The sequence below is a fragment of the Elephantulus edwardii genome, unplaced genomic scaffold (assembly GCF_000299155.1).
Source record: "Elephantulus edwardii isolate Elephantulus edwardi_28Jun2011 unplaced genomic scaffold, EleEdw1.0 scaffold00013, whole genome shotgun sequence".
NCBI classification, from domain to species: domain Eukaryota; kingdom Metazoa; phylum Chordata; class Mammalia; order Macroscelidea; family Macroscelididae; genus Elephantulus; species Elephantulus edwardii.
The window spans coordinates 3,446,672-3,465,225 of record NW_006399763.1 but is presented as its reverse complement, the minus strand read 5'-3'; the positions used below and the strand labels follow the sequence as shown (position 1 = coordinate 3,465,225).

The following is an 18,554-nucleotide window of genomic DNA, read 5'->3' as shown; positions in this document are numbered from 1 at the left end:
ATTTCGACTTTATGCCACAGATAGGTTTTCTTTGACATTTCCTTTCACTTGATTCAAGAAGACTAGCAACTCTCTTCTCCCATACTAATGTGGCTAACAGCTGCCTTAATGTAAACTGGAGTTGTAAAGCTTTAAAACTTTTTTGTTTTTAAAATTAAACCCTCCCCTCTGGTAAGGAGTGGCATTGACAACTCAAAGGAACATGGATCAAATCTATCAGCAGCTCTGCAGGAGAAATATTTCTCTCACGCAATTGCTTCAGAAAACCTGCTGGAGGGTTAGCTATGGGTCTGTTCCAACTAGATGGTACCCACCAACTGCTTCTAAAATGAATCAAATAAAAATCTTCAATAGCCCCTTGCTTGCCAAAGAAAGGTTTAGCTAATAACTTTCAAAAGACAAAGCTAGGTTCCAAGCAAACAATTTGCTTTGACCATTTGAGGGGAATTATTTCATCCCAAATTTAGAACCAAGAAAAATCATTCATGTTTCAGTAACTTTTAAGTTTTATTTCCAACTACTCCAATAACAAAATATGATTAATTCTGAATGTAAATTGGCAACCTTTTATGTAAATAAGGTCACAAATTAGTATTCCAACATTACTTTAGTCTATGGATGTTCTGATAGGATTATCACAATCAGTTCTGTATTACAGGTTTATGCCTCCTTAACATCTAGTAATAAAATATTCAACTTGCCTCAATGGCTTATCATGTACACATTTCTGCTCCTTAGAAAGTATTCTTCTGGGTTGTACTATGGTGAGGGGACTATGAGTAGGTTTATCTACACTAGCCAGAAATAACAGTCACTTCAGTAGTAATGTAGTAAATGACTAAATTTTTAATTGAAAAATAAAATGCTAGATCGCATTATTTATGTCCTTCCTCTGGGAGTAAAAAGACACACCATTACAAACAAAATGAGTCAAACTTCCTTTTTATTGACAGGAGTCCAAAATGAATACAAAAATGCCTCCTTTGCATGTTTTTTTTTGTTGTTTTTTTTTTCCTTTTCCCCTAAAGGCTTCTGATAAGAGTCAGGTAGATTAAAAGCTAAGAATGTGTTTCAGCTTTTATAGTGAACCTTTTTAAAAAGGCTTACTAACATAAGTCACCAACATCAGTGAACATATATGGTCCCATAATAATTTTTAGACCAGTAGCCTATCAAAGAAAAAGACCCTGCACTAATCTGCTAAAATAAAGGCTTAAAAATGTTCTAAGCCATTAGAAGTCATTTTTACAATCTGAATGATAACTCTGGGAAAATAAGAAAATTACCAAAACGTAGCCCTCTGTTATTATATGGAATGTGAAAGAATGCCAATTGATGAATAAGTAAAAATAAAAATTTGAAAGACACGGATCAAGCTGTTACAAATATTTTTATATTACAGCAAAATGTCAAGAAATGAATGATAGGACTCATCAAGAGGTTAAAAACTTGAGCAGCTATTACTTAAAACACACTTGTAGTTTTTATCATCCTTTACTTTTTTTTAATAAAACTAAAGCTGAATGAAGAAATATGTTGCTTGCTTAAAAGTTGTTTTTCATGTACCTTTACTTTTACTGGGACCATAAATTGATCAGATAATACATAGCCCACACTTCTAGACAGGTATAACAAAGAATTTATTATTTGCAGATGAAATAAATGCACCATCTCATACTTGGAAGGCTTTAACAAGCCTTAAGCATTTTTCAGGTTGTACCAAGGCACCACCGCTGCCTAATTATGAATCCACTTCTAACAAAGAAACTAACACTTTCCTCATCATCAGTTCTGCACTGCTTCTGGTTTATTATACAATTCCAAAACAGCACTCTTTAGTCATCATCTTCCTCCTCTTCTTCCTCCTCTTCAAAGCTATCTTCAAAGCCCTCACTGTCCTCCTGGTCTTCATCTCCTTCTATTGTTGTGTCCCATTGTGGATGATTTTCTGGCACAGGCTTAGCCTCATGAACTTCCAACTATAAAGAAGGAGGAAATATAAGTATCAGAAATTTGAGGAAAAATGATGGAAGAAATAAATAGTAACTATGAGGTTTTCTTTGATCACACAATTACAAAGACGTAGATGTTATGGATAGAATTCAAATTTACTTATTTGGAATAGACTTTTCATCCCCAAAACATAACAGGTAAATTTACAAACACATAATTAAACTTCTAATACAGCTTAGTATTCAGATTTTATAGAAATTGTGCTCTTTTGAATATATATGCTGTGGCAAAAACCATTTTGATTCTAAAGCAAGAACAGTGTATTGTGCTTTTTGACTGAAGGGGGAAAACTGTGGTGGAACTTTCAGAAAGATGCACACCCCTCAAACTCAAGAAGTAAAACTCTTATCTTGCCAATGAACAGAAATGTGGTATCTTCATGGTAAAAATAAATGGTTCCTTTTACTCTGGGACTCCAGAGCATACAGCAAGAGAACTCTCAATCTCTACAGCATATTAAGAGAACATGTTCTGCAGCATAATCAAAAAAGTCATTGATATAAAAAGTTCAAATAAAAAGGTAAAAAAGGTAGCTTTGCGCAGTGGCAATATCGTAGCCAATGAGGTTTACCCGAGGCGCGATTATTGCTAATTGAAAAGAAAAAAAAAAAAAAAAAGGTAAAAAAGGTAAACAATGGCAGTGTGGTACAAATGACACCAAGAAAAACACATTAGATCTGAAATTTAATAAATAATCCAACACATGATAGATATGGAGGGTGGGGAATATATGTCCCTTCCTAACTCAAAAGGAATTATCTGTTAAGCACTTTGTGACATTTTTTTCCTTTTAATTGTACTATTTTTACTGTACCGTCAAATCAGATTTGACTGGTACAGGAGGAGATTGCCCCCTCCTTCTCCAGCAGAGCATCTGGTGGATTTGAACCGCGTATCTCTGGGACTGCAGTGCAGCGTCTTGCCAATAGGCCACCAGAGCTCCCACTGTGTGACATTTACAGCATAACTTTTTAATAAAAAAATACCCACTGCTGTCAAGTCTGTTCCAACTCATAATGACCCTCCACTAGGTTTTCAAAGCAGCCCGTCATGCTCCCTCACAGGTGATAGTGATGTCATTTAAGGAATTTCTATTTAAGCCTAAAATTACTATACTCCTAAAGCTGTAACTTGAGCACGTCATTTATAAACTACTAGCTTAACTCTATTTCCTACTCTCTAAATTCCAAAACTAGAGATGTTTCTCTAATATAAAAAAAAAACCCTCCCTTGTCATCAAGTCAGTTCCTACCCACAGCAACCCCAAATTGGGTTTCCATGGCTGTGAATCTTAATGAAGGAGAGACTGCCCATCTTTCTTCCTCGGAGCTGCTGTGGATTTAAACTGCAGAGACACATGACCATCTGGTAAGCAGCTCCACAATCTACAGACTGTATAAGCATTTACTCAGACAGACAACCATATATTTACTGAAAAGTCATTATTCTTACCTTCAATGGTTTAATCTGATCCAAACCCATATAGGAGTCTGATCTCAGAAACACTGTATACTGATAATTTCCAGGTTTGCCTGGTGCAGGGAACTTTAATTCTACCTAGAAGATAAAATCAGCACTTGAAATCTGTACTTTGAAGGAATAAAAGGAAAGAGAAATAGCTCTTACCTAAAATTCTGAGATCAAATAATTTCATAGCTAGGTGTTTACTCCGATGGCACACGGAATCCAAACGTTACAACAAATATTATAAAAGTCATTAACAATTTTGTGTGTGTGTGTGTGTGTGTGTGTGTGTGTGTGCATGTGTCTTTCACAAAAGAAATTAATGTAAGGTATTTAAAAGTATATAATCTCACTTGGACAAAGGAAGAATAAATTGAGAAAACTAACTTCAGATGTTCTGGTGCTCACCTTCCATTCTCCAACTTCTGATTTTGTAGTAAAGATTTTATATTAATATAATAACATTATTAAAATAATCTCATAGTTTGAAACTTTTAAACTATGACACAAAATTAAGACATAAAAATTTACTAAATTATAGTAGATAAGTTTGTACTTATATTTCTGACAGGAAAAAGCCACTATAATAACAGTAAAACATTTTTATCTTGCTCACCAAAAAGCGGATTCCCTAATAAAAGACGATTTATCCTCAAGTCAACAACAAAAAAAACTAGTCAAAAACGAAGTATGACTCAAACACATTGAAAGATGCTCAGTTTTGCTTTTAAGAGAAATACAACACCCATGTTTATCGCAGCTCTGTTCACAATAGCAAGGAGTTGGAAACAACCCAGGTGCCCATCAACAAACGAATGGGTAGAGAAGCTGTGGTATATTCACACAATGGAATACTATGCTGCATTGAAAAACAAGGAACTCATGCAATATTATTCAAAATGGGTGAGCCTGGAGGACATTATGCTGAGTGAAATATCTCAGTCGCAAAAGGACAAATATTGCATGGTGCGACTGCTGTGAAATGGGACTGATAATCAGGGTGGGGGTAAGACTGAGAAAAACTGGATAAATTGCATATACTGCACTGAAACAGATGAGGGAGTGAATAATTTAAAAGAGATGTATAATAGGGTATTATGGTTATCACAGGAGTCCACAATTAAGGTTGCATAGTGGAATGTACTTGGGGCGGTGGGAGGGGTGCGGGGGGATTGTGTACCAGGGAGGGAGTCTTATATTTTTGAAAGAGAGGAGCGAACTAGGGGGCGTGGGGAGAGGGCTGGGCGGGGAGAGAAGTGCAGCAATGAATGAATGGAAATCCAAAGTCTCTGCAAATGTGCATTAAAATTATTTAAAAAAATAAAATTAAATTAAAAAAGGAGAAATACAAAAGCAAAAGCATACCAAATATAACCAGCACAGTAAAAACTGATTGAGAAAGAATGTATGTTAACATGATTAGATTATAATTGCTAAAAGACTGGATATCCATAGACAATCAATGTTCAAGTATCATCCCATTGGTTAGGAAAAAGTACTTTTATAAAGATAAAAACTTTAAGTGATAATCTGAGTGGGTTTCCCACCCCCCCAAGACAAACACATTAATAATTAAACGAACCTAATGAGGAGAAAAATTATACACCATGCTAAAATAAGACTAAACTCCAAAAAGCGGAGAAGATATATACTTGGAGGCACTAACAAGTAAAAACTTTCTCAAAATACAGAGGACAAGTTTTTTAAAAGCTGAGTCATCTTTGACAAATCAATATTTTATAAATTTCTAGTAAGTACACACACACACACACACACACACACACACACAAAATCAGAGAACAGTTATAAAATATTCTAATAAGTACAATTACCTCTTCAGTATCTTTTAGTGTACACACATGATATGGCATAGATATTAAGGTCTGTTCCTTCCTGTCAGCAATATAAAGCCACCACCATTCTTGCTTTTCCTAAAAAGAAAAAGTATATAAATAATTGGAATGAAGCAGTCCCCACTCACACTATAAAAAAGGTTTAATGTGTGTCTATATAGCATATGAAACAGGACGGTAAGTGTAGGGCAGTGAGACGTACACTACAACAAAGAGTTCACACGGCTCCCACTGGCAATGTAGGGCCCCTCCTCCTTCCCGTAAACGACACTATTAACCTTGTTTACTGGTATACAGCTAGCACTGATACACTACCTGGGATCAAAATATGTATTCAATAAATACACATGAACAAACAAATCATTCCTATCTGCAGACCTACTCCCTAAAAGAACTTCACATCCACTTTAAAAAAAAAAAAAAAAAAAGAAAAAAAGGACTTCAGATCCACTTTTAGAGGTTTTGACGTTCCTGTAAAGGATACGAGCAGTTCTCCATATAAAAGCTCTTTATTTATACTAATTGAGTGATAATATATTTTAGGAACAATATAAACTATTAAAACTTAATCCAGCAAATAATTTTACAAATAATACCTAGTAATAAGCAAAGTAAGAAAGTAAGAGCAGAAAGCACTTAAGTAGCCAGATCAGAATTAGATAAAAATACTTTTATTCATAAAAGAACATTTTGATTATAGGAGTCTATTTATACCTTTCACTGCACATGATTAGTCTCCAAAAAATTGTTGTTGTTGTTATGTGCCATCCAGTCGCTTGCCACTCATAGCTACCCCATGTACAACAGCCTTGAAACCTGCTCTATCCTGTGCCAACTTTACTGTCTCTGACACACCCACCCTCATTACTGGTCACTGAACCAGTCCATCCCGTGGAGGGTCTTCCTCTCTTTCTCTGTCCCTCCACACTTCTAAGCATTTAGAAAACAGAAAAAAAGGCTCAGTAAAAGAACTGCCAACAGAACATAGAATAGAGAGGAATAACAAGACACAAAAAACTATTTACAGACCTTTCTATCTTCTTGAAGAATAAACTTGATAGAATTGTGATTTTCACAAAAAATGCATTTTTTTTAAATTAAATAGTTAGGAAGCCAAGTTATTAAGATGCACTAAATGACAGTGTACTCAAACCACTACTGTACTACACATGGCTGTAACTATATAGTTGTCTGTTTAGTATCCTCTGCTTAAGAATAATGTAGAGAAAAAAGATAAATAACATAGCATAACATATAGCTTGCCTCCCGAAACCCTATAAACCTGGAGAGAGAGAGGATGAAAGACACCCAAGCATTGAGAACTCTCCTTCATAGGGGTCACTATGAGTCGCCTGCGACTCGATGGCACTTAACAACAATAATATCAACATAGAGAGAAAGAGATCAGCTGGCCTAGTGGACAGAAAGCAATACTACCAAGCCAAAGGTGGGTGACATTTAATCCGTGGCCCTCGGGCCTGTCTTTGTTTTCATTCAGATATTCCTCTAGGTCATATATCCCTGGTGTACAAGTTGCCGTACAGCGGTCACTTGTGGTTGCCGTGAAGCTGAACACTGTGATACTGATGTGTCAAATGCATTAATGGCTGGATACCCAATGTGGACAGAGTGGGGTGTAGCTCCCCGATTAAAACAAGCTTGGAAGCAGGAGTGGCATCCACTTCTGTAATAGCTTCCCTCTGGAAACCCTATGAACCCGGAGAGAGGATGAAAGACACCCAAGTGTTGAGGACTCTCATTCATAGGGTCACCATGAGTCGCCTGTGACTCGAAGGCACTTAACAACAACAACAACAACATACGGTTCAGTGTGCACAGCTCCTTGTCCCACCAGTTTAGAGTGCCCCCTCTATACTTCTGGGGCTGCTTTTTAGTGCATTTTCCCCTTCCTTTGCTACCACAGGAGGTATGGACACTGGGAAGGCTGAAACCCTCTGCCCTGCCGCCCACCCACCCTCCCGACCGACCTGGTGGTGAAAAACCTCATGGTTTCCTCCTCATGTAGTATATGTTTTATTTCTTTATTTTTTTTGTTATTAAAAAAAAAAAAAAAGGTGGAGGAACAGTGCAGGAGAGGAAAACCCCAGATAAGAGGGACCGACACACTCACTGGGCTAATCAGGGTTGGAGATAGTGAGTCTGGCTCAGGATAGGGCAGGGTTCAGAGCTGTTGAACATATGGTCTCTGTAAGTTGAAGGCAACTCGATATCACATAACAACAATAACATATGGTTAATGAATGAAAAATGGCTTTAAGTATTTTGGTGCTAAAAGTAAACTCCAGGATATTCTAAATACCCATTTAACTAAAACAACTATTTTAAATTCTCAATTATCTAAATCGCTAATATTTTTAATGAAAAACAGTTTAATAGGGACAATGCACTTTTCTATTTTAACTAGAGGTTAAAATTTCATTTAAATCTTTCTAATCATGCTACATCCAATGAAACCAAAACTTTTTGTTTCAATGTCTTATGTTACAAAGCACTGCAACATCAATATTGTTGTGTGCCATCAAGTCAACTACCACTCATAGGGACCCCAGGAATAACAGATGTGACTCCTGCTCTATCCTATTCTCCTGACATCTGATCTGTTCAAGCCAGCTGTTACAGTTACCATGTGAATCCATCTTGTTGAGGATCTCTCATTCTCTAACACTAATAGGATGATGTCTTTTTCCAAGTACTGGTCCCTTCTGACTACATGCCCATAGGAAATGAAACCAAATTTCACCATCCTTGCCTCACTGGTTGCACTTCTTCCAGGATGTTGTTGTTGTTGTTGTTATGTGCCGTAGAGTCGTTTGCGACTCATAGCGACCCTATGTACAACAGCCCTAAACCCTGCTCTATCCTGTGCCAATCTCACTGCCTCTGACACACCCATCCTGAGTACCCCAGTCACTGAATCAATCCACCTCATAGAGGGTCTTCCCCTCCTGCGCTGTCCCTCCACTCTACCCAGCATGGTGTCCCTCTCTAAAGACCTGTCTCTTCTTACAACATGTCCAAAGTATGTCAGACGAAGCCCCAGAATCCTTGCCTCCAAGGAGCAGCCCAGTTTAATCCTCTCTACAATGAATCTGTTTGCTTTCTTGGCAGTCCATGGTACATTCAATACTCTTCTCCAGCACCACAGCTCAAAGGAGTCAATTCTCCTTCTATCCTCCCTAGCCACTGTCCAACTCTCTGATGCATAACAAGTGATTGCAAAAACCATGGCCTGTATCAGGCAGACCTTAGTCTCCAGAGAGACACTGTTGCTCTTGAGTATTTGAGAGGTCCCTAACCACAGACTTTCCCATCATGATACGTTTTTTGATTTCCTGGCTACTCGTGCCAAGAGTGTTGACCGTGGAGCCGAGCAAACTGAAGCTGTGAACAATCTCAATCTCTTCGCCATCAATCATGATGCTACCGACTGGTCCAGTGGTGAGAATTTTTGTCTTCTTGACATTGAGCCTCAGTCCATATTGAAGGCTGCAGTCCTTGACCCTCTGCAGTAAGTGCACGAGGTCCTCCTCAGTTTCAGCGAGCAAGGTTGTGTCATCTGCATAACGCAGACTGTTGATAGATCGTCCACCAATCCTAACGCCACGCTTCTCCTCATAGAGCCCAGCCTCTCGGATAATCTGCTCTGCATACATGCTGAAAAGGTATGGAGACAGGACACATCCCTGGCGTACACCCTTCCCAATTTTGAGCCATGCAGTGTTGCCCTGCTCTGTTCTGACTACTGCCTCTTGGTCCAAGTATAGGTTTCGCATTAGCACGATTAAATGTTCTGGGATTCCCATTCTTCTCAGCATCAGCCACAGTTTGTTATGATCCATGCAGTCAAATGCCTTTGCATAATCAATGAAACACAGATAGACATTCTTCTGGTATTCTCTGCTTTCAGCTAAGATCCGTTCCCATCCCAAAGAAGGGCGACCCAACTGAGTGTGGAAACTACCGAACAATATCATTGATTTCACATGCAAGCAAGATTCTCCTGAAGATTATCCAAAAATGACTGGAACAGTACATCAGCAGAGAACTGTCAGAAGTCCAGGCTGGGTTTAGAAGGGGTCGTGGTACTAGAGATATTGTAGCTGATGTTAGATGGATCTTCCAGGATAGACGTGTTTATTCTTTTGGTAATCCATCAGTACTCTGTCCACTATCACATTTAAAAGACATCAATTCTTCTGTCGTTGTTATTCACTGTCCAACTTTCAGATGCATAGAAAGCAACTGAAAATACTATAGATTAGATCAGACACATTTAACATGTTGCCATACACTTATAAATTGACGACCGTGCTTATAGCCATCATTTGCGGCAATGTGTTAAACAAAATCAGGCGCCTTTAAACAAAAATTTAGTATTCTGGAGAGGTCCCTGACAGCAGATTTTTCCAATGCAAACCTTTTTTTTTTTTTTTTAAATTTATTTTTTTTTATTATTCCCTTGACAGCTGTTGTCATGAGTATTCATTGTGAATCCAAGTAACTAACATAAAATTGTTGACAACTTCAATCTTTCCTCCACTTATCATGTTGCCTATTGGCCCAGTAGTGAGAATTTTTGTTTTCTTGATGTTGAGATATAATCCATATTGAAGACTGTAGTCTTTGATCATCTCCAAGTGTTTCAAGTTGTCTTAACTTCCTACAAACATCTTTGCTTAATACAAGATGTTAAGTTTTCCTTCAAACCTGATGCCGCATTCTTCATCCTAAAGCCCATTTTCTCTAATGATTTGCTCAGCATAGAGTAAGGATTGAGAAAGGATACAACCTCAATGCATTCTGCTCATTTTAAACCATGCAGTGTTTCACTTGCTATGTTCAGAAAACAAAAGCCTCTTCCTGGTCTAGGTATAGATTCTCATTCTTCTCAATGCTAATCATGATTTGTTTTGATCAATACAATAAAAAATGTCTTTGCACAGCCAAGAAAACACAGATAGGAATTCTTCTTGTATTTTCTGCTTTCGGCCAGGATTCACTTGACATTAGCAATGATTTTCCTATGTCATGGCCTCTTCTGAATTAATTTTGAATTTTTGGTAGTTCCCTATCGCTACACTTTTGTAGCCATTTTTATACCATGTTCTGAAAGATTATTCTTACATGGGATATTATTGTTTGATAACTTCCACATTCTGTTGGGTCATCATTTTTTTAATGGGGCCAAGGTCTGCATCTGCATCTGTCTGTTTAAACATGTCAAGGATATTCCATCAAGTTCTGGAGACTTATATTTTGCCTTATATTAATGCTTTCATGCAACTTGACCTTTGTCCTTCATTACCACTGGTTCTTGATCATATGATATTTCTTGAAATGGTTCCGTGTTGACCAGTTCGTTTTAGTATAGTACCTGTGTATTCCTTCCATCTACTTTTGATGCTTTCTGTATCATTCAATATTTTGTCCACAGAATCCCTCAGGAGTGCAATTCAAGGCTTAAATTTGTTCTTCAGGTCTTTCAGCTTGAGAGATGCCAAGTATGTTCTTCTCTTTTGGTTTTCTAACATTGTATATCCAATAATGCTATAGAAAACACATCTGAAAGCTCTTTTGTTAAAATGTTACAAATCAAATTATTATAAATAAATGATAAGTGAAGAATACACAGATGTGAGCAGCACTGAACAAAATGAAATCCTGATTATTTTAGGTTAATTCAACAGTTAAGACTACCAAAGAGTGTGTGTGTGTGTGTGTGTGTGTGTGTGTGTGTGTACACACACACACACACTCTATGGGATATAAAACATACATATATATATAAGACTACACAGTTTATACGTGTTTATCTGCATGCAAAGGCATATGTAAAAGCACAATGGACCCAGAGTTGAATATGAATAACTGAGCTTTAGAGCAGTTGCTGGCAATTTTTTTAAAGGGTCAAATAATAAAACACTTTCACCTTAGAAGATCATAGTCTCAATATCAACTATTCAACTCTGCCTATGTAGCACAAAAGTGGCAAATGCTCTGATAATCATAATACCCTATCATATATCGCTTTTAAACTGTTCTCTCCCTCATCTCTCGTCTGTTTCAATGCAGTATACATAATTTATCTAGATTTTCTCAGTCTTACCCCAACCCTGATATCAGTCCCATTATGCAGTATGTGTCTTTTTGTGACTGAGATATTTTACTCAGCATAATGTCCTCCAGGGTCACCCATTTTGATTAATATTGAATGAGTTCCTTGTTTTTCAATGCAGCGTAGTATTCCACAGTGGAGTGCATTCAGGGTGGAGGGTGGGGGGATTGTATACCAATGAAGGAGTTTATCTTTTGCTTTTCGAAGAGAGGAGCGAACTGGGGTGGAGTGCGTATAGGGGTATAGAGAAAAAAGTGCAGCAATGAATGAATGGAAATCCAAAATCTCTGTAAATTTTCATTAAAATTAAAAAAAATGGTGATTGAAGCTGTGCTCCAATGAAATTCTATCTACAAAAATGGCAGTAGCCCAGATTTGGCATTCAGGCTGTGGCAGATTTGCCACCATCTATTTGAGAGCCACGAAGACATGGGCTAGCCCATCTTTCAAAGTCTCAGTTTCCTTCTCTGTTAATTGATGAGAATATATTGTGAAAATGAAATACAGTACAGACAAAATACACATTAGAATGCCTGGCACATGCATACAATAAATGATAAAACAGTAATAATTATTAGTGAAATGAAGGATATTATTACCAAAAGTGTTCCTGGCACACTACATGTCAAAGCAAAAATATACTCAATAATATGCAGATTTTTCTTTCCCTCCAAACCTGGACAATACATTTTTCTGCCATCACTCAAGTAGTTTGATTAAAATGAAATTCATTCAAGAACATTACCTGTTAAGATGCTAGAGATTACAAATCAATGGTATCATACTTTTGCCTACTCTTTGATGTACATGCTGAATAGAACTGTTGTTTTACTATGAATTAAACACATTTTAAACAAAATTACTTTGCTGTTTTACAAGATTCCCAACAATATTTAAAACTAAATATAAACAGTTTTCAAAAACATGAAAATTAATAACTAATTTAAAATTTTACGTTAACTTTAGTGGGTTGCTTTTAATTAGGTCGGTTTATATACATAAGCACTATGGATTGAATTTTGTCCCTTAACATTTCTGGTAGCTTAACGGTAAGGAGCTGTGCTGCCAACCCAAAGGCATATGGTTTGAATGGTTCAACTGCTCCACAGAAGAAAGATGTGCAATCTCCTGTCTCTGAAACCTGCTGGACTATTACGTATGGGTCGATTCTGACTTGATGGTACACAACTACAACATAATGTGAACTTGACACTGTCTAGAAATAGGGATTTTTTAATAATGTTAATGAAGTCACAGATGGGTCTTAAATCTAATCCATTCTGAACAGTTCATTAAACAAGGAGAAAACATACTTTTTGGGTCCTTTATCTTCTTGTTATTAATTTCTAATTTTATAGCACTGTGGTCTGAGAAAATGCTTTGTATTATGTTTTTTAATTCATTGATGACTTGCCTTGTGACCTATAATGTGATCTATTCTGGAGAATGTTCCATGCACACTGAAGAAAGAATACTATGATTTTGGGGGTGCATTAGCCTGTTTTTATCTATAAGAATGAATTGGTTTATTTTATGGTTTAATTCCCAGGATCTTTGTTGAGTTCATTTCTGGCAGGTCTATATTTTCTTGAGAGGGATGTATTAAAGTCTCCTACTTCTATTGTGGTGTTATCTATTTTATTTTTTTTTTCAGTTCTGTTAACATATGCTTTATATATTTTGAAGCTCTATCGTTTCGTGTATAAATATTTATTTTGGTTATGTTCTCTTGTTCTACTGACATTTTAAGCATTATACAGTGACCTTTTTTGCCCTCTGTGATGGATTTTGCGCTAAAATTTATTTTATCAGAGATTAGTATCACTACTGCTTTTTTTGGGTTGCCAAGCTTGAAAATGACTAGAAGAAATAAAAAATGAAATTAAGTTTCTTGAAACAAATGACAATGAAAACAGTCAAAGCTATAATTAGAGGTCAATTTATAGAAATAAGCCAACATCAAAAGGGAAGAAAAAAATGGTAATTCATTCTTTAACCCACATCTCCAATTTAAAAAAGAACAGCAAGAAAACCCAACACCCTCTAAAAAACCTGAAATTATAAAAGTTAGGGAGAAATAAATGAAATAGAAAACAGAAAAACAACTGAAACCATCAACAAGACCAAGAGTTGGTGCTTTGAAAAGGTAAATAAAATCAACAAATCACTAGCAAAACTAACAAAAGAAAAGACAGAAATAATCTGAATGAGATGAAAGAAGCAATGTCACAACAGAACTAACTAAAATAAAAAGGTTAACAATCAAATATCATGAAAAACTATAATCAAATAAACAAGAAAACCTAGAGGAAATAGACTTAGAAAAGTCACTAGCTACTCAGACTGAAGTAGAACACCTGAATAGCCCCATTACAAAAGGAGAAATTGAAAAGGTCATGAAACAACTTCCAACAAAAAGCAGCCTTGGACCAGATGGTTTTATTAGCGAATTTTATCAAACATTCAGAGAAGAAGTGTCACCAATTCTACACAAATTATTTCAGAAAATTTTCTCAGTCTCATTCTTTAAAGCAAACATATCCTTAATACCACAGTCAGGTAAAGACACTACCAAAATAGAAAACTATAAGCTAATTATCTCTCAGGAACATAGATGCAAAAATCCTGAATAAAATCCTGGCCAATAGAATCCAACATTGAAAAAAAAAAATTTATCCTCAAATCAACAAAAAATTCACCATGATCAAGTAGGATTCCTAATAGGTATGCAAGGATAATTCAACATAAGAAAAACAATCAGTGTAATTCATCACATTAATAAACCAAAGAACAAGAACCATATGATCCTATCAATTGATGCAGAAAGGGCCTTTGACAAAATCCAACACTTTCCTGATTAAAACACTCAACAAAATAGCATTAGAGAGGAATTTTCTTAACATAGTAAAAAGTATATACCCAAAACCAAGAGCCAATATCATTCTCAATGGACAGAGATGATAGGCACCCGTTTAGAGAACAGGAAATAGGCAAGAATGTTCACTATCATCTCTCTTATTCAATATTTTATTGGAAGTCTCAGCAACAGCAAAAAAGATAAGGAAATAACAGGTATTAAAACTGGCAAAGAGGAGGTAAAATTATTCTCTTTATGCATATGATATGACAGTATACTTAGAAAAACCTAAAGACTCAGCAAGAAAACTACTGGACATACTTGACTAATTTAGCAAAGTGGTAGATACAACATCAACATATACAAATCAACAGGATTTTTCTACAGTGACAAAGATAATATACAGAAATTAAGCTAAGAAATACAATATCCATTCACAATAGCTAAACAGAAGATTAAATACTTGGGAGTAAAGCTAACTAGAAATACAAAAGACCTATTCAAAGTACATAGAGAAATGGAAGAATAAACCATGCAGATGGATAGGAAGACTCAAAATCATGAAAATGACATTCTACCAAAGGCAATCTACAAGTTCAATGCAATCCCAATAAAAATACCAATTCCAGTTTTCAACAAGATGAAAAAGGCAATTTCCAATTTCATCTGGAATGGAAAGAAAGAGACCCTGCATAAGCAAAGCACTCCTGAAAAGGAGAAACAAGGTAGCAGGTATCTAACTCTCTGATTTCAAATTCTACTATACAGCGATGGTGGTCAAGACAGTATGGTACAGGTACAATGACAGACAAATAGATCAAATGAATAGAATTGAGAACCTAGAAATCACCTCATCTACTTATGATCAACTGATTTTTGACAAAGAGATAAAATTAGTTAAGTGGGGAAAGACGGCCTCTTTTAACAAATGGTGTTGGCAAATAGGTAAACTATCCGTAGAAAACTTAAACATGACCCACACCTCACACCATATACAAAAACCAAATCAAAGTGGATCAAGGACCTAGGACTAAAACCAAGAACTATCAACTTCATCAGACTAAAGTCTGGAAAAACTCTAGAAGCCCTAATCCACAATATGAATAGTCTTCCAAGGATCCTGAAAAACATACAACCAGGAGACAATAAAACAGATGAATGGGACCTTCTAAGAATAAAATCCCTCTGCATATCAAAAAACTTCTCCAACAGGGTAAAAAGATCAGGAAAAAATATTTGGTAATGATATATCTGGTAAGGGACTCATATCTAAAATTTATAGAGTACTCCAGCACCTCAACACGAAAAAGACAAACAATCCAATTGCAAAATGGGTACAGGATATAGTAAACAAATACATGAATACTGAAAACCCATAGCTATAAAAGAAATGCAAATCAAAACAACTGTGAGGTATCATCTCACCCCAGTAACAACAGCAAAGTTCAACAGAACAACAAACAACAAATGCTGGCAAAGTTGTAGAGAAATTGGAATCTTTATTCACTGCTGGTGGGAGTGTAAATGGTTCAACCACTATGGAAGGTGGTATGGTGCTTTATCAAAAAGCTGGAAATAGAAATACCACTTGACCCAGTAGTGCTATTTCTAGGAATACACCCTAAAGAAACCAGAGTTGCCACCCAAACAGATACATGCACACCCATGTTTCTTGCTGCGTTATTTATTCACAATAATGAAGAGATGGAAGCAACCCAAATGAAAGGATAGAAAAACTATGGCATAGTCACACAATGGAATACTATGCAGCACTGAAACACAAGGAATTCATAAAATGTTACACAACATGGGTGACCCTGGAGGATATTACGCTTAAGTGATATATTTCATTCACAAAAGGGCACATACTGGATATCCCCACTGTTACAAAACAGGACTGACATGAGGGTTGGGGAGAAACTAGGAAAAGGTGATAAATATGAATACTGTATTGGAATAGATGAAGGAAAAAACTGTTTAAAAGGAATATATGATTAGGCAATATTTTAATAACAGCAGTCCAGAATAAGAGGTGCATAGCAAAATGGACTGGGGAAGGGCTTGGGGAGGGAAGAAATTATGCAACAATGAATGAACTTTTTTGCCATGTAATTATTTTTGAGATTTTAATGAAAATTTATAAAGAACTTGGGTTTCCAATCGTTCACTGTTGCACCTTTACCTCCCTGTCCCCACTCCCCGCCAGACTGCTTGTTTTCTCTGGGAAAAAAAGTTCATGGTAATACAGTCCCCCTACCCAGACCACTTTACTATACAGCTGTTATTCTAAACTACTGTAATGTCAATAATACCTAATTATATATTCCTTTTATACAATTTGCTCCCTCTTCTGAATTTCTTTTTTAAATAAAAGTAAACTGAGGAATGGAGGGGTTGGTAGAAAAATGTGCAACAATTAATAAATGAAAAATCCAACTTTTCTGTAAACTTTTGTTAAAATCACAATAAAGAAGGAAAAAGAGAAATGAGGGGGAAAGGGGGAAACAGAGATGGAAATATCTACAAATGGAGGATACCATGTGAAGACAAAGAGAGATGAAAAGACTAAGAATTACTGGTAGCTACCAGAAACTATGTAACCCTCGGTATGGATTGCCTCTCAATGTCAAGAAAACAAAGATTCTTATCACTGAATCAAGAGGCAACATCATGATGGATGGAGAGGAGTTTGAAAACAGCTTCATCTTGCTTGGAGTCACAATTAACACCCTTGATACCAGCAGTCAGAAAATCAGGAAACATACTGCACTGGGAAAATCTGCAGTTAGGGACCTTTCCAAATTACTGAGGAGTAATGATGTCAGTTTGAGAACTAAGGTGTGTGTGATTCAGGCTATAGTCTTTCTAATCACTTGCTATGCATCTGAGAGCTGGACAATGAATAAGGATGACAAAAGAATAGATGGCTTTGAGTTGTTGTGTTGTCCCATGAATGGCCAAAAGAACAAACATGTATGTCTTAGAAAGGGTGCAGCCAGAGTGCTCTTTGGAGGCAAGAATGATGAGGCTTAGCCTCACATACTTTGGGTATGTTGCTAGGAGGCACTATTCCTTGGAGAAGGACATGATGCTAGGAAGGGTGGAGGGTCTGCGAAGAAGAGGAAGACCCTCAACCAGGTGGACTCATCTGATGACTGCCACAATGGGTTCTTGTGTGACAGGAAGTGTGAGGATGGCACAGTATAAAATAGGGTTCAGATCTTTTGTTCATATGATCATGATGAGGTGACTAGATGACACCCAACTAGATGACACCTAACAACAACAAGAACCAGAAAATGAAAGACTTATCCCTACAGTGAGTGTCCTGAATGCAGACAGTCATAGCTGTGAGAAAGTTAAAGTCACTCACTTATGGTACTGTATTAAGGCAGTGGAAGGAAACTAAGGAAGGCAGAGAAATAGTGCCTGAAGGAGCATAAACTTTAAGCTGAGAAATGGCATTTTGAAATGTTTACCAAAACATGCAGATGTAGATTAAATTAGAAAAAGAGAATTTCAATTTAAAATGTCCTAAGGCAGTGCTCTGGTGGCCTACTGGCAAGAAGCTGCACTGCAATCCTGAAGGCACAAGGTTTGAGGCTACCAGCAGCTCCAAGGGAGAAGGATGGGCAATCTCCTCCTGTGTGATTAACTACCTCTGGAAACCTGTAAAAGGGTCAGCTATGGCTCAGTTCCGACTCTAAAGTACAGAACAACAATAAGAAGACAGTGAATGAATCTTTCACTTATGAATAAAATATGGTCCAAAATGAAACTGCTGTATGGCCACAGACTACGCTGTTTAAAGTATCTTGTCTCTTTTTAAATAAATCACTTAAGGATATATTGATCCACTTGATTTCAGGATGCTTGGTGTTGATCACTTCTGCAATGATCAAAGTGTCCCTTAGCAGATGGTTTAAAGCTCAGAACATGCAAGAAGACAAACATGTGCATTAAGCTAGAATCCTGAGCAAATTTTTATCCAAGTTAAAACAAGAGTTTGTGCAGAGTCAATCATTTATTGTTACTGCTCTGTAGTGTCAAGTCAAAGCCAACTCACAGCTGACCTACCAGTGGGTTTTCAGAAGCAATTCCTAGTACAGGAGATTGGCCTCTTTCTTCTAAGTAGCAACTGGTAGATTTCAATCATATGCCTCTGGCAGCACAACCCCTTCAGAGCTCCCTAATTAGGTTGTTTTTGTTGTTGATTGCCTTCCAGTCGAGC

At 36.7% G+C, this 18,554-nt stretch overlaps 1 protein-coding gene across 1 annotated transcript in view; it reads right to left on the bottom strand.

Annotated features, from left to right (window-relative positions):
- Positions 1-1,835: 1,835 nt before the first annotated feature.
- The window catches only part of SEC63 (SEC63 homolog (S. cerevisiae)), an 86,283-nt gene continuing 69,564 nt past the window's right edge, over positions 1,836-18,554 (bottom strand). The window contains exons 19-21 of the mRNA XM_006881171.1: positions 5,310-5,408; positions 3,466-3,570; positions 1,836-1,979 (exon numbers count right to left, since the gene is read on the bottom strand). Of these exons, the coding sequence (XP_006881233.1) occupies positions 1,836-1,979; positions 3,466-3,570; positions 5,310-5,408 (348 nt within the window). The remainder of the gene's footprint in view (positions 1,980-3,465; positions 3,571-5,309; positions 5,409-18,554) is intronic.